The 27,541-nt window shown below is 40.3% G+C and overlaps 1 protein-coding gene across 1 annotated transcript in view; it reads left to right on the top strand.

Moving 5' to 3' along the window:
- The window catches only part of SLC39A12 (solute carrier family 39 member 12), a 49,874-nt gene that overhangs the window by 20,214 nt on the left and 2,119 nt on the right, over window positions 1-27,541 (top strand). The window contains 2 exon segments of the mRNA XM_078378261.1: window positions 8,222-8,299; window positions 18,603-18,799. Coding sequence (XP_078234387.1) covers window positions 8,222-8,299; window positions 18,603-18,799 — 275 coding nt within the window.

Here is a 27,541-nt window from a genome sequence, read left to right as displayed (position 1 = left end):
TATATACCGCCCCATAGCGCTACAAGCTACATTAACTCACACAGGATGTTTTAGGACTGCAATTCCCGTAAGTGCTTTTTAAATGTTCTCAATTTTTAAACCAGAATATGCCTACTTTAAAAGATTTCATGCAAATAAGGGATGTCTGTAAAAGAGTGCTACAATATTATTATTGCAAATATGCTTCTTAGAGGCTGTAAGAAGCATTTAATGGAGCTGTGATGATAAACCAGGATATGGTTTTATTTTCAATTATCAGTAACACGTCAAAAACAAAATGCACAAAGAAAAATATATCTGTTTGTCTAATCTTCTGTATGGGAGCAATAATAAAAAATAATTGGTCTACAGCAGAGATAGGAAATCTGGTCTTCCAGATGTTGATCTACTCCTGTCATCCCCACTCTATCACTATATAGGCTAGGGCTGCTAGATGCCGTGGACCCACAGATCCCCTAGCTTTGATCTGCAGCACAATTCTATATATGTCTATCCAGAAAATTCTTTTTTTGAATTCAATGGGACTTACTACCAAATACATGCTTATAGAGTTGCAACAATAATGGTTCAAAGTCAGTATATAATTGGGCATATTTAAACTAATGATGATGATAATGATAGAGTGCCATCAAGTCAGTTCTGATTTTTTAGGATTTTCTACATAGAGAGTACTCAGAAGTGGTTTATCATTCCCTTTTTCTGGAGAGACACTTGGACTCTGCAGCTTGCCCAAGGCCACACAGGCTGGCTCTACGTGTACGAGGCACAGTGGGGAACTGAACTTCAGTAAGATTACAGCAAACTACATATGATAATTGCATTATGGGTTTAAATAATCTCTGTCTCCATAAGCAGCATCTTTACTCACTGAGCTATTCAGCCACGTAATAAAATAAGAACCCACATACAGTTAAGTCCTTATGAAACTATTCAGGCTAACTGAAAATGTCAACTGCAACCAGAATCAGAGTGTTTTCAGATAAAACAGTCAGTGGTTAAATCAGTCTTTTAAAACCACTGAACACTCCTATCAAATTTGTTTTGACTCATCTTTATCTGCACTTGTTATATAACTTATAAATGCAGTTAATCTTCTTCAGCATAAATTTGTCACAAGTCTGACATATATTCTTCACCCACAGAAGATGAGCCTCCTTCAATGAGCCTTTGAAATCCTATGCAATTCAGGCTCAAGGGAAATACTAATTTAAATGATCACACTCACTTTATTGCATTGTATTTAATTTTACAGACTTAATAACACATATATACTCTCATCTGCCTTTAATAAGCTTACAGCAAAACTACATAAGATAATTGCATTCTGGGTTTATTTTATTTTATTTATTTATTTATTTATTTATTTGCATTTCATGTGCAGCATGTTTAAGAATCATTTTTAGTCAATTATAATTATTGGGATCACGTCACAGAGAAAGATAATTTAACTGTCTTTAAACTACATAATTGAATCTGCTTAAATACTTTTTGCCATTCAACTTGCTATCTCATTATAATATTCATTATATTGCCAACACTGTGGCATCTGTTCTCCAGACCTCTGCTCCCTGCAATTGCCATCCCTGCTGTGTGGGAGCCTCCGAAACCCAAAAGTAAACAGGCATTGGACACAGCTGCTTCTGCCCAGCACCAATGGAACTCTGTACACCTGCATGCATCTTAGAGGGAACATTTCTCCAGACATTGGTCAAAATCCTGTTGTGTTAGTTATGCCTTTGGAAGGGTGGAGATGTCACCAGCAGAGGGAGATTTTCAGTATTTAAAGAGTTCCTACTTCTGTCCCATGGCTTACCTTATTTGCAGCTAATCAGTCTCACAGTGTGCAAGCTCTGGGATGCAAATGCATCCTACTCTCACAGGGCTCCCATGGCGTGCATGCAATGAGCCTGATTACCCATTAGTCAGACAAGCCATGGGACAGACAAAGGAACTGTTTCTATCAGTAAAATCATCACTCTTATGCAGATATAGTTTGCTCCAGAAGATTTTAAACATTAATTTTTAGAACTATGTGTAGTCAAAGCAAAACTCTTAGGAGTTACTACCAAATAAGCTGTAGAATTTAAGTTGCTTAATCGTTATGATGTTCTGTATATGTATTATGTTGGGGTGTGTGTCTCCTGCATTTTACTCCTGGGAATGGCCAGTAGCTCAAAACCTGTTCTCATGTCCATCTAAGGGCAATTTCCCCCTTGTTTAAATCCAACCATTTTGGCTTATGTTAAGATGATCGTGTGGTTTGAGTCATGGGACAAAACCAGTTTTTCGGGGGGGGGGTCTTGTGCACAGTCATGAACAAAATAACATTCAGCTAAAGTATACAACACTGCTATCCATGCACGTAAATAGTGCCCTTAAGACAAATTAATGTATGAAACAGTAGTAATGTAACAATTATTACAGCTAAGAATATTCATTAATTAGCTTGCATTCCACAAGCCTCATTACATTGATTTGAACCTGGTATCAAACAGATTTAGAGTAAAATTGTGTTTACCCAAGAGGAAAACTACATATACCTTTTAGATATTTCAGGATTGCTCTCTTACAGTCCAAGGCTTTAAGTGCATGGAGAGAAGTAATCAAGCTTATGTATAAGTAAGTGTGTGTAGGATTACAACCTGAAGTGACATTTCTGAGAGAGGTTCACATTTTCTTAATCAATTTTAATGAGGAATGCTGACACTTTCTGTCTCGGTCCAAGGAACCAGAGTGATCCAAACTAGAATAGTTTTAACTTTTATTTTGTTACATTTTTAAAAATAGCATTCCCATTGTTTGTGTGGATGTTCAGGGTCAACTTTTTTGTGGACTCTTACATAATGATCATTGAGTGTGAAGCAGTGATTCTCAACTTTAGTGCCACAGGGGTTCTTGGACAGCAACTTGTACTATTCAAACACACAGAGAAAGTAGAAATACTTTCCGAAGTTTGAAGTTTGCACACCAAAAATGCATACATTTCAGAAAAATGTATAGAAAAATGTTCATATTGGGGGATTGTGTATAAAATAACTTTATCTTAGCAAAACACAGCTGCAAAAATGTCTATGGAAGTGCACCCAAAATGTATTTTCTGAAAATGCACACTTTTCCGCAAACATTAAAAAAGATATAGAAATAAGAATAAATCTTACCTTTGGAAAAATGATAAATAAATGAAATAAAATTTGTCATCTACGATTTTTAGACATCTAATAGCTCATTGGTTTAGGCATCTGGCTGCAGAGATAGAGGTTGGAAATTCAGTTCCTTGCTGTGCTTCCTTGATGAGGGCTGAGTTCAGCGATCCACAGGATCCCTTCCAGCTCTACATTTCTAAGATTATATTAGAGATCTACTTTCAATAAAGGTGTTTGATTTTGTTGAGTCTGAGTAGGGGCAAAGATATCACCACATTTCATGAATAAATTTTGCCCTTTCTGATACCCTTTTTCTAGAGAATTTCAGAATATAATCCTTACATTCTTTGGTACCCTTTAGAACCCTTTGTTTTTGCATACTCATTAGTTTGTATCCTTGATACAAGTTTCCATCTCAGTCCATCTTGCTACTTTCATTCTGGTTTTCATGCTGTTATCTTAATCCATCTTTGGAGGATTTCCTGCTGTTCAGTCATCACAGTCTAATAATAAAGAAATACATTTCCTGGTAGAGGTATTTGCTCCAACCTAACTGTGCCTGTATTTGGGATAATTATATAAAAGTATCTCTGTTTGAATCTGTCTCTCTTTTTGCTCAAAATCTACCTCTGGATCAAATTGGAAAGTATTTGGGCTTTTTGTTTTGTTGTTTACCTTTGTCTTTATCAAATGTGGCTGAGTTTCACACAAGAAGAATCCTTCCACCAGCCAGAAATCAAACTGTGTTAACTCAAAAAAGTCTTCTAGATTGCACATTTCTACATATAGAGCCCAGTCCTCTAGTCCAGTGGTCCCCAACCTTGGGCCTCCAGATGTTCTTGGACTACAACTCCCAGAAACCTTCACCATCACCTCTGCTGGCCAGGATTTCTGGGAGTTGAAGTCCAAGAACATCTGGAGGCCCAAGGTTGGGGACCACTGTCTATTAGGTAGATAGATTGAGCTGCAATTTACAACGTATTTGACTTACCACTGAAGCACCTCATAGTCATATTGGTTTAGTTATGACTTACCTCTGGTTTATGTATGACCTCTCTTCCTTTTGTTTATCAAATGTGACTGAGTTTCCCCAGCCAGGAAGCCAACTACTGTATGTTCATTCTAAGCTAGACAACAGGTGATCACCTTGTTTTTAATTGCCTTTCCTTCTTTCATTTAGTTTTAACATGTAGGGCCAGTTCTATATTTCTGTAGGTTCCAGGGAACAGATTATCAGTCAGGACACTTTGGCACTACCCGTCTTTCCTTTTATCACTCATCTTTTCTCTTTAAAATAAAAAAAAGTTTTATAAATCAGAACACGTAACCATCTGAAACAATAACAAGAGGATTGGCAATTATATCCCTGCTAATTCTATCATAGGGATCAATGAGGTGTAACAAAGAGATTCCCTTTGACCATAGTCTTCAAATATAGGAATATCCAAGGATAATATTTTACATTTATGGTGTTTTGGAGAACACAAAAAGTCCAGTTCTGGAACATTGGTCTGCAGCTTTGTGTTCTGCTGTTGTTTTTATGTTGGTTCCCAGTAAAATGTGGGATTTATTAAGCTATTGCTCCTTGAGAAGAAAACTCTTCACTCTGGCTACAATAGCTGGTCTCATAAGAAGATGACAGGTCTATTCTTTGGTACTGCACCTTCTTTTAACTTTTATGGCAATGGTGTTTAAACATGTCCATTATCCTAAACCAACACTGGCCCTTAGAGCCCTGAATTCAGAAGTGCAGATTATATTTGCATGACTAATCTGGAAACCAAGATAAGATGTGGTAGAAACAGCAGGGTGCTGTACCACTTGAAATTAATTATAAACAGAGATTCAGAAGAGTCAAAAGAAAGTACTTCATGCAATGTGTTAATGTTAATGGCACTAAACTACAGGATGTTGGGATGACAATAGCCAATAGTTGAGGGGTTTTGGAGGGCATCAGACAAAGTCATGAAGAGTGTTTTGATGTTACCTCCATGGATACCCTTGATAATTTTCTACGATTCTTGCACATGTATAGAGACCACAGGTGAGCAGGAATATCTCCACTGCACATCTCTAACAATGGAGACGAGTGGGCTTGCCACTCCCCTCCAAGTGCAATGAGAGTATTTTTTTTATTTCATTTTTTTATTTTTAAAATTGTCAACATTTGCAAATTTCTTCATGAACGTCTACAAAAAATCTCTATGTTTAACAAATCCATATATAGGGGATGAAGAAAGTGACAGAGGCCTTATGTCTATTCATGATGGCTACAATGAACCTCCATGTTTAGATCCAAAATACTGTAAATAAACAGCTTTAGGAGGACAGCAGGCGGTAAGGGCCACATATTGCTGATGAAGGTCTGTGAGAAAACAGGATTTGTTGGATCTTTGGCTTGATTGAAAAAAGCCAATCTTACATCTTTAAGTGCATCAATACTCACAAAACTGGGACCCCCTTGTACACTGTTTCCACCAAAAAGAAATAATTCATAAATATTCAGATATAGAATTATCACAGTAGACTGTAATGTCCTGCATTTTGTAGAGGCAAATTTACCCAAATAACACATATGGGTCTTTCTGTCCTGATTCTTCCTGTATTGTGAGATTCAGCTTGTTATTCTGTACTGTTCTGTAGTATTATATTACATCACTTAGCATTTTGAATTTAGGTTTGTGTTAGCTGTCTGGGCTTCAGAACAGAAGCATTTTTGCCCTTCTTACCAATTTCTTATCCAGGATCAAGTGTGACTGTCAGGCACTGCTTTAGCCTGCAGTATTAGACTCTGCAGTTTTATTATTATTATTATTATTATTATTATTATTATTATTATTATTATTATTATTATTATTATTATTATTATTATTATTATTATTATTATTATTATTATTATTATTATTATTATGTTGTTGTTGTTGTTGTTGTTGTTGTTGTTGTTGTTGTTGTTGTTGTTGTTGTTGTTGTTGTTGTTATTTCTTTGTTGCTTTTGTCAATATTGGGCATTTGTGTACCATCCTATGAACAGCTGACTAACACAACCATTTGAAATTAACTGTTATACATTAGGAGTGTACAGAATGAAGTTCTATAAGTTGGTTGACTTTTCATTAATACTACAGTTATGTTTAATATTGGAGCCCTGTGCAGTTACTTCTATCTGCTTTCTTGTGATCTATCTTTAACATTACATTAGAATTGTGGAAAATAATTCCTCTGCTTTCCATCTAACCTGGGCCTGCTACATCCACAGTGGCCACAACACGCTGCCTGCCAAAATACAAAGCCTGAGGCCATTCTGTTCTGTCCTTTCTTACAACCGTTGTATATATAAATTGGGATAACAGCTTCATGTTTGGCAAGCTAAGATTTCAGCTGAGCTAATGTGTATCACTATTTGCAAACATAATGTGATAGAACAACTCTACAGTATTATATTTGTGCTTCTCTTGTTGTGCCCTGCGATACTTCTTTAATGTTTCTGAAAGAGCTGTTCAAGCTGAGGACATCTACGTTTAGCTCTGCAAGTTGGCAAGGAAACCTAGCAAGCCTGCCAATGTTTTAGAGCTCAAAAAGCTCCCAGCACTTTCTGAATACAGTGCTTCTATTTTTTTTTTTAATTATTATTCCTCGCAGTGTTTCTTTTTATAATCATTTAGAAATTTTCAGTCTATGGGAGACTGAAACAGTTTAAAACAGTTGTCTCGAGAGAAAAAAAAACATGCTTACAATAAAATCACAGGAATATTCCACTGCCCAATTTTTGGTGTGTTGCTCAAATGTGATTTATTATCCAACATGCTGTAATAGTGTTTCCTGGGAAAGGAAGAGGGATTATTGAGATCTCCTATAGCAGAATGGGTATGCTCAGGAGGCACAGTGGCCAAATCTGTGCCCTCCTGCCCCCTCCTTTTAAACAAAATGGAGCAATTAAAATGAACAAACAAAAGTAAACAGGAAGTGCCTGCACTGACAGCCTCTGTTCCTTAAAAAAATTGGAGCACATGTATAGAATCATAATAGCAAGCCCATAGTCCCATTAAAAGAAAACTTTTGCTGCCAGTGACCCCCAGGAATGGAAGCCCAAACTTTTTCCCCTTCCCCTATGAGATGTTCTTTAGGACCCTTGGCACCATGAAGATCCTTGGTGAGAGGCACATGCAGCCCGTGGACGGCACTTTACCCACCGTGATCTACCTTAATTGTGGTCCTTCTCCAGCTGGAGTAAAGGGAATGACGGAGTGAAATGATTTACTCCAGCTTTTTAATTTCATTAGGCCACCCACTGCTAAGAAAACATTTCATTCACCAACGAATATTTTAATTCTTAAACACAATCTGTAGCACAATAGACAAAACCAAACCTTAACTGTCCTAGGTTTTAGCAAAATGGCAAGGAGCATTTTGCTAAAGATATTATTTGCAGAGTAGTCCCACCCCAGACATACATCTTCTCTGTGGAGCACTGACATTGCAGACTTCTCTTAGGAGGCAGTTCCCCTTCCCCTTCTTGGTTTCCAGACACAAGATTGCATCATTTCAGAGGTCTTTGGGTCTGGGTAACTATGTGTTATCTATTTCGCTGTTGGTGTTTCTGTTTAATTTGTCTGCCTTCATTTTGTCTTATCTCTATACATTACTCTTCACCTTCCCCGCTGTGAAAATAATACACATTGAGATACATTGTAGCCTATCTTCACTGCTAATTGGGTTTCTAAGAATTAGTAAAGTGAGTATTAAAAATAGCCTAACAATAATCTATCAATTTGCTGGGCTGCTTTTGTTGAAATTGTTTCATAGTATTTTAAACGGGTTCCGATGAAATGACAAAAATTATAACCTACTTGATGAGAATCTAGCAGAAATTTCGGTAATCAGTTTTTTTAAGGTCAACAGTTACTTTGCATTTCACTTTGTGTTTTTTAGCTTTTACGAGCAACATTGTGCACAATTTCAGTAGAAAGGCATATGCAGAGTTAGCAAGCAAACAGATACATAATGGATCAAGACACAATAGATTTCCAGGAAGATGTTTAATAACTGCACTTACAGTATTTTAGCTTTTATTCTTCTAGATCAAAGGATTAGCTTGCTTGCTATTATGATTCTAGTGGGTGAGAGACTTCACAGTTTTGCTGATGGCTTTATCACAGGCAACCACAACTACTCCTATATCATGTCATGAGATGGTAAATGATGTCATATATCCTTTGCTGGTACAACTATGTGTTTTTCTTTAAGGAAGTACACATGTCACCTGCTTTGCTCAACACTAGCCTTCACTTTACCTGTATAATTATTGCATATTCAAATTAATTAATGCTAATCCACCGTGCAGCAACAGCCTGTGCTTTGCAAAGTAAGATGGGTAACAGAACAATATCTACAACAGCCAGAGCATGCTCTGTGTCAGGTGTTTCCAAATAGAGGGCCAGACTTTAAAGGTCACTGATAGGAACCTTGTATGAGGTCTGTTAAGTCAATTGCTGATGAAAGAATGCTAAGTGGGAGTGTTTCCTTCTGTGCACTATGTGTGTGTGTTTATAATAAAAATTATCATTATTTGATTTTCATTAGTCAAACTTCATTTTCGCAAAGATATAATACATTATCCCATACCATCATCCTCACAAATAGCACTTCCATTTACTTAGCTTTTCTAAATATCCAGATATTTTGGTAATCCATCATGTAAATAAATGCACCTGATTTAGCAATGAAGCCCTACATTTAGGCATATGTAAGGCAGTAATAGGATATAAGTTGGTGTTTCAGTCCTTGCTTTGCAACCGTTAAGTGGCTGGCCAAGAACAATGGAGGATAAGGCAATCAATATCTGCCAAACATAACTGCAATATTCTGTATCTTGTAAAACCCTACAAAATGCACAGTGGACTGCTGGGTTTGAGAAACAGGTGAGAGGATTCTGCCCAGTGGCTCTGTGAAATACCAGTTGTTGGGGGATAACAGCAGGAAAGAGGGTGTTTCCTCTCATATCTTGTGTGGTTCCCATAAGCGTGCGGTTGGCCACTGTGGGAAACAGGATGGTGGACAGATTATATCTGGTCTGACACCAATGAATGGATCATTCTCTCCTAAACTACCTGTGAGTATACAGTAGCAATGTGCTTTGTGTTCAAAAATTATTTGGAATCCAAAGAGAAATTGTATTTTCCATTTCCGAAACAAAGGGAGTCCAAAGTAGTGTTTAAATGAGGGCGCTTCAAGGTGTTCAGTATTGTTTTGGCACTTCAAACATTTAAAAAGCTGGGTGTCACGATCCCCATGTGGTCCCTGCTTGTTTCACCAAATTAGGAGCTCACACTGCGTGTCCCTCAGCTGCTATCAGTTGATTACATCAACACAACTTATTATTAATAATTGAGGTCCACACCATATGTCATTTTAAAAGAACCAAATAGAAATTGTTTATCGTTACGGTTGTAGATACTTCAAGCAATGCTGTTAACTATTAACAAACATTCTCCTTCATCCACTCTCAACAACCACTTTCCTGCCCCCAATTCCAAAACTATCTCTGTATCTCAAAACTCCCTATCTAAACTCCCCCTCCTCCTGCTGAGTTTCTTATACCTCATGACTCCACCCCTCCAGCACTCCCATTGGTCTATGCAGATAGGATATGAATATTCATGACCTGGGCGGACACCACACTGGGTTGGTTTTTTTTAAAGAATTCAATTTTTTAAAGAATTCACGGGGAAAACAAAAGCAATGCTGTAACAGAAGAACCAGGAAGCCAAAAACAAAAGAAGATCGAGAGTTCAATCACCAATGAAAAACCCAAGTTCTTCCAAAAATCCCAATCACATTTCCCATCCCTCTGTTTGACATCCATTTTGTGAGGAAAGTATGTTCAAGAGAGTACAGAGAGATTGCTATTTACATCATTTCAATTTTAGGAGGTAAAGTGAGTGTGCTTTGGAGTACTATAATTATAACAATCTTAGAACTGTAGAGCTGGAAGGGATGCTATGGATCATCGAGTCCAGCTCATGTCAAGGAGGCACCGTTTGGAATCAAACTCCCAACCTCTGGCTCCACAGCCAGATGCCTATATCACTGAGCTATTCAGCAGTTCTTTTCTTCTTCTTTGCTTTTAGGCAACTACAAATCTCAATCCAATCAATTAAGTTCATGTGTGTGTGAAATCTGTGCCTCCATGTGGGATTTGAGTGGCATAGGAATAGGAATAGAACTTAAGCAATCTCCTCTGTCTTGTTTTGTATTTTACCATTTTTAATGCCTGCTACTGGCTTTTGTTTTTACAGCACTTTGCCGTTATCTTTTTTTCTTTTGCTGTGCAAGTCTGTGTTTTAGACAGGGTGGGTGGCAAACATGACACACAATGCAGTCATCAGGTGTTCTATCCATTGTGGCAGGTGAAGCTACTGAGCGGGGTATCCCATCCTTCAACAAATATTTTCGTTGAGTACTGCGAGGGTTCATGGATTGCTGCCTTGTCGTGGCGAAGGGGCTTGAGTAACTCAGAGAAGCTATGGGCTATGCCGTGCAGGGACACCCAAGACGGACAGGACATAGTGGAGAGTTCCGACTAAACGCAATCCACCTGGAGTAGGAAATGGCAAGCCACTCCAGTATCTTTGCCAAGAACACCCCATGATCAGAAACAAAAGGCTAAAAGATATGACACTGGAAGATGGGCCCCTCAGGTCGGAAGGCGTCCAACATGCTACTGAGGAAGAGTGGAGGACAAGTACAAGTAGCTCCAGAGCTAATGAAGTGGTTGGGCCAAAGCCGAAAGGACGCTCAGCTGTGGACGTGCCTGGAAGTGAAAGGAAAATCCAATGCTGCAAAGAAAAATACTGCATAGGAACCTGGAATGTAAGATCTATGAACGTTGGGAAGCTGGAGGTGGTCAAACAGGAGATGGCAAGAATAAATATCGACATCCTGGGCATCAGTGAACTAAAATGGACAGGAATGGGCGAATTCAGCTCAGATGATTATCATATCTACTATTGTGGGCAAGAATCCTGTAGAAGGAATGGAGTGGCCCTCATAGTCAACAAAAGAATGGGAAAATCTGTAATGGGATACAATCTCAAAAATGATAGAATGATGTCAATACGAATCCAAGGCAGACCATTCAACATCACAATAATCCAAGTTTATGCACCAACCAGCATTGCTGAGGAGACTGAAATTGAACAATTCTATGAAGATTTACAACACCTTCTAGAACTGACACCAAAGAAAGATGTTCTTCTCATTCTAGGGGACTGGAATGCTAAAGTAGGGAGCCAAGAGATAAAAGGAACAACAGGGAAGTTTGGCCTTGGAGTTCAGAACGAAGCAGGACAAAGGCTAATAGAGTTTTGTCAAGAGAATAAGCTGGTCATCACAAACACTCTTTTCCAACAACACAAGAGGCGACTCTAGACATGGAAATCACCAGATGGGCAATATCGAAATCAGATTGATTATATTCTCTGCAGCCAAAGATGGAGAAGCTCTATACAGTCAGCAAAAACAAGACCTGGAGCTGGCTGTGGTTCTGATCATCAGCTTCTCATAGCAAAATTCAAGCTTAGACTGAAGAGATTAGGAAAAACCACTGGGCCACTCAGGTATAATCTAAACCAAATCCCTTATGAATACACAGTGGAAGTAAAGAACAGATTTAAGGAACTAGATTTGGTGGACAGAGTGCCTGAAGAACTTTGGATAGAGGCTCGTAACATTATCCAGGAGGCAGCAACGAAAACCATCCCAAAGAAAAGGAAATGCAAGAAAGCAAAGTGGCTGTCCAACGAGGCCTTAGAAATAGCAGAGAGGAGAAGGGAAACAAAATGCAAGGGAGATAGGGAAAGTTACAGAAACTTGAATGCAGACTTCCAAAGAATAGCAAGGAGAGACAAGAGGGCCTTCTTAAATGAACAATGCAAAGAAATAGAGGAAGATAACAGAAAAGGAAAGACCAGAGATCTGTTCAGGAAAATTGGACATATTAGAGGAACATTTTGCGCAAAGATGAACATGATAAAAGACAAAAATGGAAGGGACCTAACAGAAGCAGAGGACGTCAAGAAGAGGTGGCAAGAATACACAGAGGAATTATATCAGAAAGATTTGGATATCCCGGACAACCCAGACAATGTAGTTGCTGACCTTGAGCCAGACATCCTGGAGAGCGAAGTCAAGTGGGCCTTAGAAAGCCTGGCTAACAACAAGGCCAGTGGAGGTGATGGCATTCCAGTTGAACTATTTAAAATCTTGAAAGAAGATGCTGTTAAGGTGCTACATTCAATATGCCAGCAAGTTTGGAAAACTCAACAGTGGCCAGAGGATTGGAAAAGATCAGTCTACATCCCAATCCCAAAGAAAGGCAGTGCCAAAGAATGCTCCAACTACCGTACAATTGCACTCATTTCGCACGCTAGCAAGGTTATGCTCAAAATCCTACAAGGTAGGCTTCAGCAGTATGTGGACCGAGAACTCCCAGAAGTACAAGCTGGATTCCGAAGAGGCAGAGGAACTCGAGACCAAATTGCTAACTTGCGCTGGATTATGGAGAAAGCCAGAGAGTTCCAGAAAAATATCTACTTCTGCTTCATTGACTATGCGAAAGCCTTTGACTGTGTGGACCACAGCAAACTATGGCAAGTTCTTAAAGAAATGGGAGTGCCTGACCACTTTATCTGTCTCCTGAGAAACCTATATGTGGGACAGGAAGCAACAGTTAGAACTGGTCATGGAACAACTGAGTGGTTCAAAATTGGGAAAGGAGTACGGCAAGGCTGTATATTGTCCCCCAGCTTGTTTAACTTGTATGCAGAATACATCATGCGGAAGGCTGGACTGGAAGAAACCCAAGCCGGAATTAAGATTGCCGGAAGAAATATCAACAACCTCCGATATGCAGATGATACCACTCTGATGGCAGAAAGTGAGGAGGAATTAAAGAACCTTGTAATGAGAGTGAAAGAGGAGAGTGCAAAAAACGGTCTGAAACTCAACATCAAAAAAACTAAGATCATGGCCACTGGTCCCATCACCTCCTGGCAAATAGAAGGGGAAGATATGGAGGCAGTGTCAAATTTTATCTTCCTGGGCTCCATGATCACTGCAGATGGAGACAGCAGCCACGAAATTAAAAGGCGCCTTCTTCTTGGGAGGAAAGCGATGACAAATCTTGACAGCATCTTGAAAAGCAGAGACATCACCTTGCCAACAAAAGTCCGAATAGTCAAAGCTATGGTTTTTCCTGTCGTGATGTATGGAAGTGAGAGCTGGACCATAAAGAAAGCAGACCGCCGAAGAATTGATGCCTTTGAATTGTGGTGCTGGAGGAGACTCTTGAGAATCCCCTGGACTGCAAGGAGAACAAACCTATCAGTTCTAAAGGAAATCAACCCTGAATGCTCACTTGAAGGACAGATCCTGAAGCTGAGGCTCCAGTACTTTGGCCATCTCATGAGAAGAAAAGAGTCCTTGGAAAAAACCTTGATGTTAGGAAGGTGTGATGGCAAGAGGACAAGGGGACGACCGAGGATGAGATGGCTGGACAGTGTCTGCGAAGCAACCAACATGAACCTGACACAACTCCGGGAGGCAGTAGAAGACAGGAGGGCCTGGCGTGCTCTGGTCCATGGGGTCACGAAGAGTCGGACACGACTAAACGACTAAACACAACACACTGCGAGGGTTCACTGTTAGCCTCCACATTTTTTCCAAATAACCCAGGAGTCGTAATTAAACCAAAGTCTGAAGTTTTATTTATTTCTCTTGTCAATGGTAACGTTTCTTTAAAGGTATCTCTATGCAACTTCTCTTGCGAGACCAACAGGTCCCGCAAGGGCAAACACAATTCAGTTTCAAAAGGGCTTAATGATTTAACTTCCCACAGTCCCAAAACAAGTGGGTCATCCTCAGGAACTTCTCCTTCCGTTACTTCCCCATTCAGTAACGGTAGGGTTTCGTCTTCTGGTCCATTTCCCCACATTGGGGACCCCAATCCCTCAAAGACTCCCCATGGTCCCGGAGGTACCTTATCCTCCACACCTCCTCGGCACGCCATGCCCGGCGTTCTTCAGCTTCCCTTGCGACAGCCTCTTGCTCCTCTCTCAGCCGTCTCCTCCACTCCCTTGCTTCCGACTCCCCCCAATATGATGGACGTTGGGGAAGCCCTCTTCGACGATGGTAGTCAGCTTCCTCTCTGGGCACTTTGATCTTTTCCCATTTCCCAGTCCATGGGTCTTCCACCCAGATCAGTTCCCAACCACCTGGTATATTGTCTCGACCCATATTTATATCCCCCATTCCTGCCTCAACTACGGACCGCCCCTGTTCAACTCTTCCCGCCAAATCCTTTCCCATCTGTGTAGACACATTCAACCCCCGTAGATTCATCTCCAACTCCCGGGTGTCTATACTTTGGCATACCATCCTAGGAGGGGTTGGTGGTGGAGTGATCTGTATTTCTTTAGACAGCTTACTGAGAGACAGCACTCCGGCGAGAGCCTCTATACTCTTGTCTCATTTACCACAAGTACATTTCATGGTTCCCAGTGTGGGTGGGGGAAGGGAGAAATGAGAGAGAGAGAGAAAAAGAAATAGTAGAGAGCTTCATCTACACACTGGAAGTCAAACAGTTGTTAATGGCACTGAGTGTCCACCCCATAACAGGTAAGCCCTGTATTTCCCACAGTTTCATTTTTTCCCCTATTGGGACAGATACAAATATGTATAAGCATTTTTTAAATATTTGGATACAAATAAAATTGGATAGTCTGCAAACTGGCTTGAAGCAAATCAGTTGTGGTTTGTAACACAAATAATTTGAACCAAATTGAAGCAGATGGTGCATGCACACTCCTAGCATTAACTGATGAGATTCCGATCAGATGTTCAGAATCTGGGAGCAGAGTGATAAAGGAAAGCAGTTTATTTATATACCACTATGTATCAATCAAAATGAGTTTGTTCACATAAGACAGCAATGTGGAGAGTTTTTTTTAAAAAAATTATTTTAGAGAACACTATAAAAATACCTTCAGCCTTAGAAGTAGTTTTCAAAAACTAATTCTGAATGTTAAGATCAGCACTAGGGCCCACTGAATCACTCTTTTCAACAGACACCTCTAGATCATGCAATATGGTTACATAATTTTGTTTATCAGGTTTCTGAGACTGTAACTCAGATGGAAAGCACATGAATATACATACACCTATAAGTATTTTTAGCTTGAAACCCTGGGAACGGAGAACTTCACATGTGATTTTGTTTAAGAACAAACAGCAAAGGAATATACAACTTCCCAGCTGAAACATGGAATGGTAGCTTTCTTTTTCTTCCTTCATTTGAAGGCCCGTACAAAGTTTAAATCAGTTCTACTCTGCAGAACAGTTCTATGTATTGGAAAGATTACATTCCATGCACCTTACATTCTGATAAGTGTACTGGTGTTGTCAAGGCAGGACTTTGTTCTAGAAGTTCTCCAGGATGAGTTGCACCTCCTCTCTGCGACTGCAGTAAAATTGGTGTACCACGTTTTGAAGTAAGTTGTTGTACACACATCCACATAGTGATCAGGACACCATAAATCGAGAGTCTAAAATCATTCACGTGCCTCACTGAGCGGGTCTGGACAGATTCCTTAGAGGGATTAATACCACTATATGTTTGTTGGATTCTTACCCTTAGATTTTAAAAGCAGCACTGGATGAATGGATAAGAGGAGTACTCGTAAGAAGATAGGCTGCCCACATGTTTAAAGGAGACAGTTGTAAAACCTCTGCTGAAAAAGTTTCTTAAACCCCACCGTGCAATGTAATTATTGGCTAGTCTCCCTTATTCCATTATTGGATAAGGTATGGGGGAGTGGCTTCTCAACTCCAGGGTTCTTGGACGAAATAGATTCTCCAGAAGTCAATTCAGCTTCAGGTCTGGCTATTGGATGGAGATGGCTTTGGTCACTTTGGTGGATGACCTGTGATGGAAGCTGGACAGGGAGGGAAGTGTGTCCCTATTGGTTCTGCTGGACTCCTCAGTGGCTTTTTGTATCCTTGACCATGGTATCCTTCTCAATTGTATCTCTGGGATGGGACTTGGAGCCACCGTCTCTGGTCCTTTCCAGAGGAGTAAACTCAGAAGGTGGTGCTGGAGGACTCCTGTTTGATATCATGCAATTGGCCAGTGGCATCCCTCTGGGTTCTGTTTTGACCCCATGCTATTTAATATTTATATGAAACCATTAGGAGAGGTCATCTGGCATTTTGGAGTTTGGTGCCATTAGTTGATGGCACCCAACTTTACTTCTCTTTTCCATCCAACTCCAAGGAAGTACTGTAATTCTTGTTCTAAACTGGTGTGTGGTGTTGGTGATGGACTGGACGAGGACTAATAGACCGAAATTTAATCCAGACAAGACAGAGTTACTCCTGGTCAATCATAAGGCAGATCAGGGAATAAGAATTTAACCTGTGTTGTGTGGAATTACTCTCCCCCTGAAAACCCAGGTTCTCAATTCAGGAGTAAAATCTTTGAGTTTGGAAACCCAGGTCTCAGCTGTGGCCAGGCATGCATATGCACACTTAAAGCTAGTTCACCAGCTGCACCCACTCCTTTAGATATAGGCTACTGATTGCCAGTTACGATGACACATACTTTAGTGTCATGCTGTTTTTGATTACTATGATGCACTCTGTCTTTGAAAATGGTTTGGAACTTTCAACTGGTGCAAAATGTTGCAGCCAGACTGTTGACCAGGACTGGTTACAGGGGGCATGTTGTAACTCTGTGTTACATCTGCTTCACTAGGTATCGGTCCATTTCCGAATCCAATGCAAAGTGCTGGTTAGGGCATATAAAACCATATACAGCTTGTATCCAGGCTATCTGATGGACCATATCTCCCCTTATAACCCTTCTCAGGTCTTACGATCATCAGGGAAGGATCTCATTAATCAGGTTTAAGAGCACAATGATACATTGGACAAAGGGCCTGTGAACATGTGGACTGAGTTGGCCTAGAGAGATATGGCCCATGGATTGGCCTGCTTATTAAATGCCATCAAGGATATCTTGGGTTCAGTTCATAAACAGCACACTTGACTGTTTCCTGTTGGCAAAAAGAGTAGACATCTTCCAGGGGTAAAATCACAGTTCTCCCAACTCAATCCCAGAGCACAGGACAAAACAGGACACTGAATATTTTTTCACAGTATTGCAAAGTATTGTGATTCATAATGATTCCATATGATTTCTAACTGGTATTATCAGAACCTCAGTGCAAAAGGAAAATACATCCTTTATTTGCAAACATCTCAGGACAAGCCAAGAAACAATGCAAGTGTCAAAACTAATCTATAGAAAAAACACAAATTATCAAGGAATGTTCCTTCCAATTTGAAATAATCAGTCAAAGGTAGCAGAAAAGAGAAAGAAAAGATAAGTGGAGAGGGCTGCCTCTTCCTTTTCTTTTTCTGAAGCTTGTTAATATAGCACAGCAAGGGGGTGAGGGGGAGCCTAAGCACTCTTACATGTATATTTTATCTTTCCACTGAGAGGCTCCCTTTACAGGCAAGGGTGATCAGCCCCCTCACCTTTACAGGTATGTTTGACACGAAATTGAGAGAGGGCCTTCTTGATGGCTACCTGCAGGTTACAGAATGCTGTCCCTGTGAGGCCATGCCAATTGGTAATTGAAAATGTTCTTCTTCAGCTGGGCTTTTAATATTTAAGCTTAGCATAGGTAGATGTGCTATACATGCTGACATTGTATCCTTTTAATGTGGTCCATGGTTTTTTTTAATGCTGTTACATTTTAGTCTGTTTTCAGATGACAATATTAATATTTCTGTGTTTTACAACTCTTTAACTGTTCATGAATCTTGTTTTAATTTTTTTTTCTTTGCTTTTTATGGTTTGTAAGTCACATTGAGTGCCTTTAGAATTGGCAAAGCCACTCCTTGAGTAAGAGCAAGGGTGAAAATTACAGAAGCAAACTGCAGTGACTTGACATGCACTGAGGGATATAAGCATCAATCCCTTAACTAGCAATAATTTGCTGCTGTAATTTGTACCAGTGTATGTAAGAAATAGGATTCTAGCCATTGTTGGGTTGTTGTTGTTGTTTTTAACTGATGGGTTTTAACTGTGGTTTTTAATCTATTTTTATGTTTTAGTATTATTTTAATGTTATAACTATTAGTATCCCCATCTCTGAAAGAAAGACAGGATATAAATTTAAGAGTAAATAAATAAATACATATATAAGACATATCTTAGCCAAAATGTACATTCACAGTTCACAAGAACAGTTAGACACTCACATGAAAAAGTGAAAGGGAGGGTAAAACTTGATCACACAGTAACATACAAAAACAAGGACTGTTCTCACTGGGGTAATATTGTGAAATTCTACCAGTATTTTATTGGCCAATAAATATTTTATGTTTATATTTCCTTTCTATCCCCAGGAGATTTTGCAGTGTTATTAAGTACAGAGCTTTCTTCAAAGATTGCCATTTTAATGAACTTCATAAGTGCCCTAACTGCTTTCATAGGGCTTTGCATTGGCCTTTCAGTATCGACAGATTCTCGCATTCAAAACTGGATATTTACCGTCATTGCCGGAATGTTTTTGTATTTATCATTAGTGGAAATGGTAAGTGAGACAGCTTTTTTTTATTGCCCTTTAAGCCTTTTTTAAAAAATCAACATTTATTATAAATTAACACATTGCCATCAGTATCCTAAGTGACAGAAATTGGTATTATTAAAAGGAAAAATGGGCACCTTCTGAGAACCAGCTCCCCACCAACCCTTGTTGCACCATTTAGGACCAAATTATATATTACATTAAGTTGTCTTTAAAAAGGATGCATGTCTGAATTAAAGTTAGGCCAAATGTTATGATAAAAATAGTTTGTTTAAGTAGAGATCCTGTACTTAAGTTTGCCTTTTATACAGGATGATTTTTGATCTTTTCTTTTTCTCCTCCAGAGTTTTACAATGCCTGATGAAAAGTGCTACAGGACTCAAAACCTTGTTTGTTCTTGAGATTTTAATGGTCTCGTGAAAGTATTGCTGGCCTCTTATTTTGTACTTTATGGCTGTTTCATTATGGCATCCTTCTGGTTACTCACACAATCTCTTGCAATCCCTTGACACACACACCTGCTATTTTGTGCAACTGTTCAGTGTTTCTGAGAGAAAACAGGAAGTAAGGAATGCATTTTGACAGAAAATAATACCAATATGGGGCACCAATTCGGATCAGGACCAGAGTGGTAAACCAGGGCTATGCATTTTTTTTTCCAATATAAACAAGGCAATGTGAAGATCACTTTTTAAAAAATGCAACGTAATGCGTTATTTACCTTTATGGTATTTTTAGCAATTTAGTCCAGACGTTAAGGTACATCTGGCATTGGGAGCCATTCTGAATTTAGAGATAGATTTTTGTACAGTATCGTTTGAGGAAACATGAGTTTCCGTGCTTTCCCTCACTTTTAATGGTTTTAGGATAATTATATAAGTTGCATGTCTCCATTGTGAGTATCAGCACTTTTGTTTACGTATTATAAACTGCATCTCTGGACATTAGCAGTTTCTCCCTTCTATATCTGTCCCTAGTGCTTCTTTTTTTCTTTTCTTTTTAAATATCTTGCCAAAGAAATCCACATTAAAAGCACTGAGTTGGATCCATATTTAGATTTGTATAACTGGGGTGGTGGCCACGTAGTTCCCTGCCTTCTCTCCCGCACAGCAGTCCCTCCAGCTTCTTAAAGATACTGGACTCCAGATAAAGGAGGCCTGCCAAATGGTGTGTGCTGTGTTGATAGGGTTGCCAGATATATGAGTACCAAAAGGTGGACATAGAAAGACCAAAAAAAAAAAAGACACAGGAGGACATATCAAATGTTTCATTTGGATCGTTCCAGATTAAACCGTCTGTGACGTGTGCCATGACGTCACCTGCCTGTCTTGGCTAAGGCTGGAGTTTCCCGGCCTATGGCAGGGCAGGAGGTGGGTCTTAAAGGGGTGGAGTTTTTGTATATAAGGGGGGAGTGCAAAGAAGGGGGTTTTTTTTAGTTGAGTTAATTAGAGAGTGGGAGAGTGAGAGAGGACTTGAAAGAAGACCTGTAGACAGGGTTAGATATAGGTTAGGTAATTGAGTAATTGAGTGTCAAGTAACAAAGAACTGTGCAGGGTTAAGGTCTGAGAAATATAGTGTGACAAGTGATTCTTTTACTCAGTGATTTCCATTTTATTTTTGTATTCAATAAATCATCATTTTTATTTTGAAATCCATACTAAGTCTGAAGTGTCAGGTTTATGTGTGGTTGGTGGCAGCGAAGTGTGTGTGTGTGTGTGAAGGATCGTGACCTGTCATCTCTTGTGGTGACGTAGGAGGAGGTGGCAGTCGCGACAAAACTGGTGCCAGCGTGTGGGATACGAGTTGTCCAGTTGCCCAGTTGCCCAAAAAAAAAAAAAGCCTTGGCTAGTGTGACCAGAGCAAAAGGATTTCAGTTAGGTGCACCTGAAGTGGGGTGTGGGTAACTCTCCAGGATTTGTCTCCAGGGGGGAGCAGATCTAGTAGAGAGGCACCTAAACTTCAGAGTGAGGGAACTGACTTATGAGCTCTAGAAGGTCCATTTTGTGAGGGAGATTGGCCCAAAGTAGGAGGCTGTTGTGACTTGGTCTGAGAGTCCAGAGTTGGGAGAACTCGGAAGGGACAGACAGACCAAGGGCAGCGAAGATTTGGGATTTCTCTAGTGAACTACAGCACCTGAGAGAAGGTGAAGCTGTGGTGGATTTGGAAGTAGAGCCAAGGGCAGAAAATTAAAGTAGCTCTAAATCTGGCAAGAGGCCCGGTGAAGGGGCAGAAGCCATTAGAGATTATAGTAACAAGCCTAGCCATATCTGGGGGTATACCCTGTTAAAGAGTGTCAGACCTAAAGCACAGCAAGAAGAAAAATATTTTTAAACAGAGGCGTGGAAATTGACAGGAGCTTTTTGAGTTAGTAAAATGCCTCTCACACGCAGTCAAATGGCAGAAGTGAGTGAACAAAGAGACCAAGCAATGTCAGACTGGTCTGGGGATGAGTCAAATGGTGAGGGAAGAGTTGCCTCAGTGCAGGAAGAAGCTAATGGTGAACAGTTATCAGAACTGAGGAAAATTCAGTTAGCCCAGGCACATGAAGTTCAAATGAGGCAGTTAGAAATAGAAAAGGAAAGGATTGCCCTAGAAAAAGAGGAAAGAGAAAGAGAGAGACAAAGACAATTTGAACTGGAGAAGGAGCGTATGGCTTTTGAACTTAGGAAATTGGAATTACTGAACCAAAACAACAACAACAACAACAGAGATTCTGGTACTGAACCAAGCCAGTTATCAAAATCAGATTTGAAGAAATTTCCTACATATAAACAGGGGGATTGTCCTGAAAACTTCCTTAAAATCTTTGAACGAAGTTGTGCTGATTTTTCTGTGAGGGAAACAGAGAAAATGATAATTTTGAGGTCTCTCCTGAGTGGAAAAATGGCTGATGTGTATGCTGATATGCCAGTTGAGCTCAGTAAAGATTATTCAGAGTTCAAAAAAATGGTTTACAATCGATTTGGCATTAATTCAGAACATCTTAGGCAGAAGTTCAGAAAACTTACTAAAAGATCAGATGAATCTTATACCCAACTTGGTTTTGACTTAGAAAAGTGTTTAGATCGGTGGCTTGAACAGGAGAATGTAAAAACTTTTCAGGAATTGAAAAATGTTGTGGGCCTGGAGCAGTTTTATTCCTTACTCCATGGGGAACTTAAATTTTTAGTTCAAGAACGGAAACCAACAGACGTTAGAAACGCTGCACAAATAGCTGATTTTATTTCTCAAATAAGGGGTCCTAGTTGTTATGAGGGGAGAGGTGTGAGGAAAACATGGGACCCAAAGTTCTCTAAGGAACAAGCACAGAGACAGACTAAAGTAGGCGGCCATTTTAGTGAAAAGCCCTCAGAACAGGGCCAGCACAGTAAACAAGTTTTGGAGGGAAAAGAGAAACTTGAAAGATTTGATGGGAAAAGCTCATGGGGGAAGAGAATCTGCTTCATTTGCAAAAAGAAAGGCCACATTGCTGCACAATGTTTGAATACAAGGCAAAATAAAGAAATTCCACCTCAGAAAGTTAATGTAAAAGAAGCAAAGGCTGTATTTTGTGTTCAGAGTAAACCGTAAGCTTCTTCTAATGAAAGTTCTGTTACCATGGAAACCAAGGCAGAGGCAGTTAGGAGCTCTGAATTGGATACATTGAAGGAGCTGCCTCTCGCTGAAGTTGTCCACTGTTATTACATAGAGACCAATGGTGCGTTATTGGAATCTGCTGGGGACAGGATAAAAGTTTTTGAAAATGACTATACTGCTTTGAGAGACTCTTGTTCTCAAATTTCTATTTGCCACTCAGACATAGTACCACAAAGTTGTATGATTGCTGACCAGACTCTATCTGTGAAAGGGATTGGGTCAGAACTGGTTTCATTACCTGTAGCTGATTTGAAAATTGAATATCAAGGTTGGAAGGGATTTTGGAGAGTGGGGGTGTCTTCTGAGATTCCTACCCCTTTTCTTATTGGTAAGGACTTAACAAAGCATGTCAAGAGTGCCCTGGTGGTAACACGTTCACAATCAGTACAAAGTGAAGCCAGTAATGAGACTAACTCTCAAGAGCCAGAGAAATTTGTAGCACAACCTGAGGCATTCTCAGTTGAAATACCTCAGAAAAGCCTCTTTGTCAAGGAACAAACAGCAGACCCCACCTTAAAAGACTGTTTTGGAAAGGTGACTGATAAAGATTTATCACCTGAGTGCCCTGAACGTTTTATTATTAAGGGTGGTTTACTTTATAAGGAAAAACTGAATAATATTTCAAAAGGGGGGCCTGAAGTTAAGAGACAGCTGGTGGTGCCTGAGAAATATCGCCCTATGATTCTGGAAAAGGGACATGCAGACATTTTCTCAGCTCATATGGGGATAAACAAGACCAAACTAAGAATAGCCCAAAACTTTTACTGGCCTGATATGGGTAAACATATTAAGAGTTTCTGTCAAAGATGCCATATTTGTCAGAGACAGGGCTCTAACTGTGATAAAACTAGAGCAAAGCTATGCCCATTACCAGTGATTTCAACTCCTTTTACACGTCTAGGGGTGGATATCATAGGTCCAATGCCCAACGCCACTAAGCGGGGGAACAGATTTATTTTAACTATAGTAGACCATGCAACGAGATATCCGGAAGCGATCCCATTACGTAATATAGAGACCCAGACTGTAGCAGAAGCCTTAGTAAATTACATGAGTAGGATGGGTTTTCCTTCTGAGATAATCACAGATTTAGGAACCTCTTTTACATCCAGACTAATGAAGAGGTTATGGCAAATTTGTGGGATCAAACACCTGGAAACCTCCCCTTATCACCCAGAAAGCAACGGGTTAACAGAAAGATTTAATGGAACTCTTATAAGAATGTTCAGAGCATATTTACAAGAGAATCCAAATAACTGGGACCAAAAGTTACAGCTGCTCCTTTAATAATAATAATAATATAATTTATTGTCATTGTAAGTATATACACGGTATATCATACAACGAAATTCACAGACACCCAGAGACCAGACACATGCACACACATAACATTCCCCAAACACTCCCCACCCACTAGAAATCCCCCACTAAAAATACAAACATCTACACCTCAGGCCAAGTAACACAGTCCAACTAATTATTCACTACTGGTGGTCTTTAAGCTCATTATTAATTGCAATTATAGCTCTAGGATAAAAACTATTTAGAAAACGTGTGGTCCGAGTCTTAATTGTTCTATATCTTCTGCCAGACGGTAACAGTTCAAAAAAGTTATAAGCAGGATGGGAAGAGTCTCTCAGGATGCTGTGTGACTTCCTCAGACAGCGGGATGTGAAGATGTCATCCAGGGCTGGTAGCTGGAGCCCGATGATATTCTGGGCAATTTTAATGGTTCTCTGTAGAGCTTTTTTGTCCGCTACAGAGCTACTCCCAAACCATGCCAGAATGCCATAAGTTAGGACACTCTCAATGGTGCTACGGTAGTAGGACAGAAGTAAATGCTGTGATAAATTTAACTTCCCGAGCATTCTCAGGAAATACAGCCTCTTCTGTGCCTTCTTTATTAGCATGTTGGCATTTATAGTCCATGAGAGGTCCTCTGAGATGTAAGTGCCCAGAAATTTAAAACTACCAACTCTCTCCACTTCCTCACCGTTTATGTACAGTGGTAAATGTACATTTCTCTTCCTCCTAAAATCAATTATGAGTTCTTTAGTTTATGCATATAGATCAGTACCCCAGGAGAGCACTGGCTTCAGTCCCTTTGAATTATTATTTGGGAGGCAAGTGAGGGGACCGCTAGATTTGATCAAGCAAAATTGGGAGCAATGCTTTGAAGATGATCCACAAAACGTGGTAGCCTATATGGACTCCCTAATGAATTGCCTAAAGCGGAATATGGATTTAGCTGTGGAAAATTTAACCACTAAAAAGGCCAAACAAAAGCAATGGTATGACCGAAAGGCAAGAGAACGTCAGTTCAACCCAGGGGATGATGTTCTCAGGCTGAAGCCCATAAAAGGGAACAAATTACAACTTAAATGGGATGGTCCTTACAGAGTGGTTGAGAAAATGAGTGACCTCAATTATATTATTGAGGACGAGGAAGGTTCAGGCAGGAGAGTTGTTCATATCAATGCCCTGAAGCCTTATTACAGAGAGACCAACCATGTGCTGTTTGCAATGAAAGCCGCTGGCAAGGAGGAGCCTGAATTACCCTTTTGGGAAGGGAGAGGGCAGCAAAAATATAATCCACAGGATGTGCAGATCAGCCCTACCCTATCCACTAAACAACATAATAGTCTTTTAGCCCTAGTGACAAGATATCGTGAAGTGTTCTCAAGCAAACCTGGTGTTGCCAAGGGAGTGTTACACAAGATTGACACAGGGAATGCTTCCCCTCAATCTGTAACTCCATATAGAGTAACAGGGCCATATGTAGAGAAAGTTAGGAAGGAACTGGATGAAATGCTAAAGGATCAGATTATTGTACCTTCTTCTAGTGCTTGGTCAGCCCCGATAGTTTTGGTGGACAAGCCGGACGGCAGTGTGAGGTTCTGCGTAGATTACAGAAAGCTAAACGCAGTAACCAAACCTGATGCATATCCTATGCCCAGGCTTGATGACCTTATAGAAACCATTGGGGGGTGTAGGTACATTTCTTGCTTAGACCTAACTAAAGGTTTCTGGCAAGTGAGAATTGATCCTAAGGACCAAGAGAAGACTGCGTTTTGTAGTCCATTTGGCCTGTTTGAATTTCGAGTCCTTAGCTTTGGCTTGCGAAATTCACCAGCAACATTTCAAAGGCTCATGGACCATACTCTGAAAGGGCTCAGTGACTTCACGGTAGCTTATATCGATGACATAGGGGTCTTTAGCAACACCTGGCAAGATCACCTACATCATCTAGAATTAGTGCTACAAAGATTGAAAGATGCTGGCTTAACCGTTAAAGCTAGTAAGTGTCAGCTAGGTAACTCAGAGATGAAGTACCTAGGTCACATAGTGGGAGGAGGCCTAATCAAACCTTTAGAGGCCAAGGTAGAAGCAATCCTGAATTGGCCCAGACCTACCACTAAAAAGAAAGTGAGGTCCTTTTTAGGTCTGGCAGGGTATTACAGAAAGTTTATACCCGGTTTCAGTGAGATTGCTGCACCTTTATCAGACCTGACAAAGAAGCAGAGCAGCAACAGCGTTTCCTGGTCGGAAGAGTGCGAGATGGCGTTTGGACAGCTGAAAGATGCTCTAACCAACCATCCAGTGCTGCATGCTCCTGACTTCAACAGAGAGTTCATCATCTACACTGATGCGTCTAATGCCGGTGTGGGAGCGGTACTGCGCCAACAGGATGACAGCGGAGACCAACATCCAGTGGCGTACCTGAGCAAGAAGTTGCTTCCCAGGGAGAAGAATCTTTCTACCATCGAGAAAGAATGTTTGGCGATCATCTTCGCGATCCGGAAGTTGAAGGCTTACGTCTGGGGTCGACATTTTACCTTGTGCACTGATCACTCACCTCTGTCGTGGTTGAGGACTATGAAATCACAGAACAGTAGACTGATGAGGTGGGCGCTTCTTTTGCAGGACTATGATTTCGAGGTTAAGGTGGTCAGAGGGACTATAAACTGTGTGGCTGACGCCTTATCCAGAAGACCGGAAGACGACATCTGAAGAACTTATGGACTCTGTACATGGTATATGGCAGTGTAAAATGTTTGGACAGTTATGTGTTGTGTTATGATAAATGTTATGCATTGCATGTTTTTATATACCTGTATGGCGGAAGTGTAAGTATATTTGAATACTGTAGTTATATTAAACTGTGTTAATAAATGTAATGCTTGATGTTGGTTGCAGTTGTTTTGGGGAAAAAGCACCTTAGCTTCCCCCCACAAAACAACTTATTAAAGGGGGAAGGTATGTGACGTGTGCCATGACGTCACCTGCCTGTCTTGGCTAAGGCTGGAGTTTCCTGGCCTATGGCAGGGCAGGAGGTGGGTCTTAAAGGGGTGGAGTTTTTGTATATAAGGGGGGAGTGCAAAGAAGGGGGTTTTTTTTAGTTGAGTTAATTAGAGAGTGGGAGAGTGAGAGAGGACTTGAAAGAAGATCTGTAGACAGGGTTAGATATAGGTTAGGTAATTGAGTAATTGAGTGTCAAGTAACAAAGAACTGTGCAGGGTTAAGGTCTGAGAAATATAGTGTGACAAGTGATTCTTTTACTCAGTGATTTCCATTTTATTTTTGTATTCAATAAATCATCATTTTTATTTTGAAATCCATACTAAGTCTGAAGTGTCAGGTTTATGTGTGGTTGGTGGCAGCGAAGTGTGTGTGTGTGTGTGAAGGATCGTGACCTGTCATCTCTTGTGGTGACGTAGGAGGAGGTGGCAGTCGCGACACCCTCTATCAATACAATTTTATTATAATAGCTGCCAATAAATGTCTCTTAGTGAACCAACCAAGAAATAGTCATGATAAAAAATAAAAATAAATTCAATGGAGGCTTTCCCCCCAAAATACCAAAAAAAAACCCAAAAACATTATTTAAACAATCAATTGTACCTGAACTCACCCTGGCCCGGCTGCGGGATCCCCCAGCTGCTCGCACTCTGCACAGGCTCAGAGCCAACCTTGCTAATCTGGATGCCCAGGCAGGGGGAAAGCGGCGCCAGGCAAAACCGAACATGGCAGCCTCCCCTCCCCTGAGAGTCTTAAGTTTAAGCCTTCAGAGTGTGGGAGTTCAAGTCCCCAAAAGCGACTTTGAACACACAC

Source organism: Pogona vitticeps, chromosome 6 (genome assembly GCF_051106095.1).
Source record: "Pogona vitticeps strain Pit_001003342236 chromosome 6, PviZW2.1, whole genome shotgun sequence".
NCBI classification, from domain to species: domain Eukaryota; kingdom Metazoa; phylum Chordata; class Lepidosauria; order Squamata; family Agamidae; genus Pogona; species Pogona vitticeps.
This window is presented reverse-complemented; position numbering and strand designations above follow the sequence as displayed.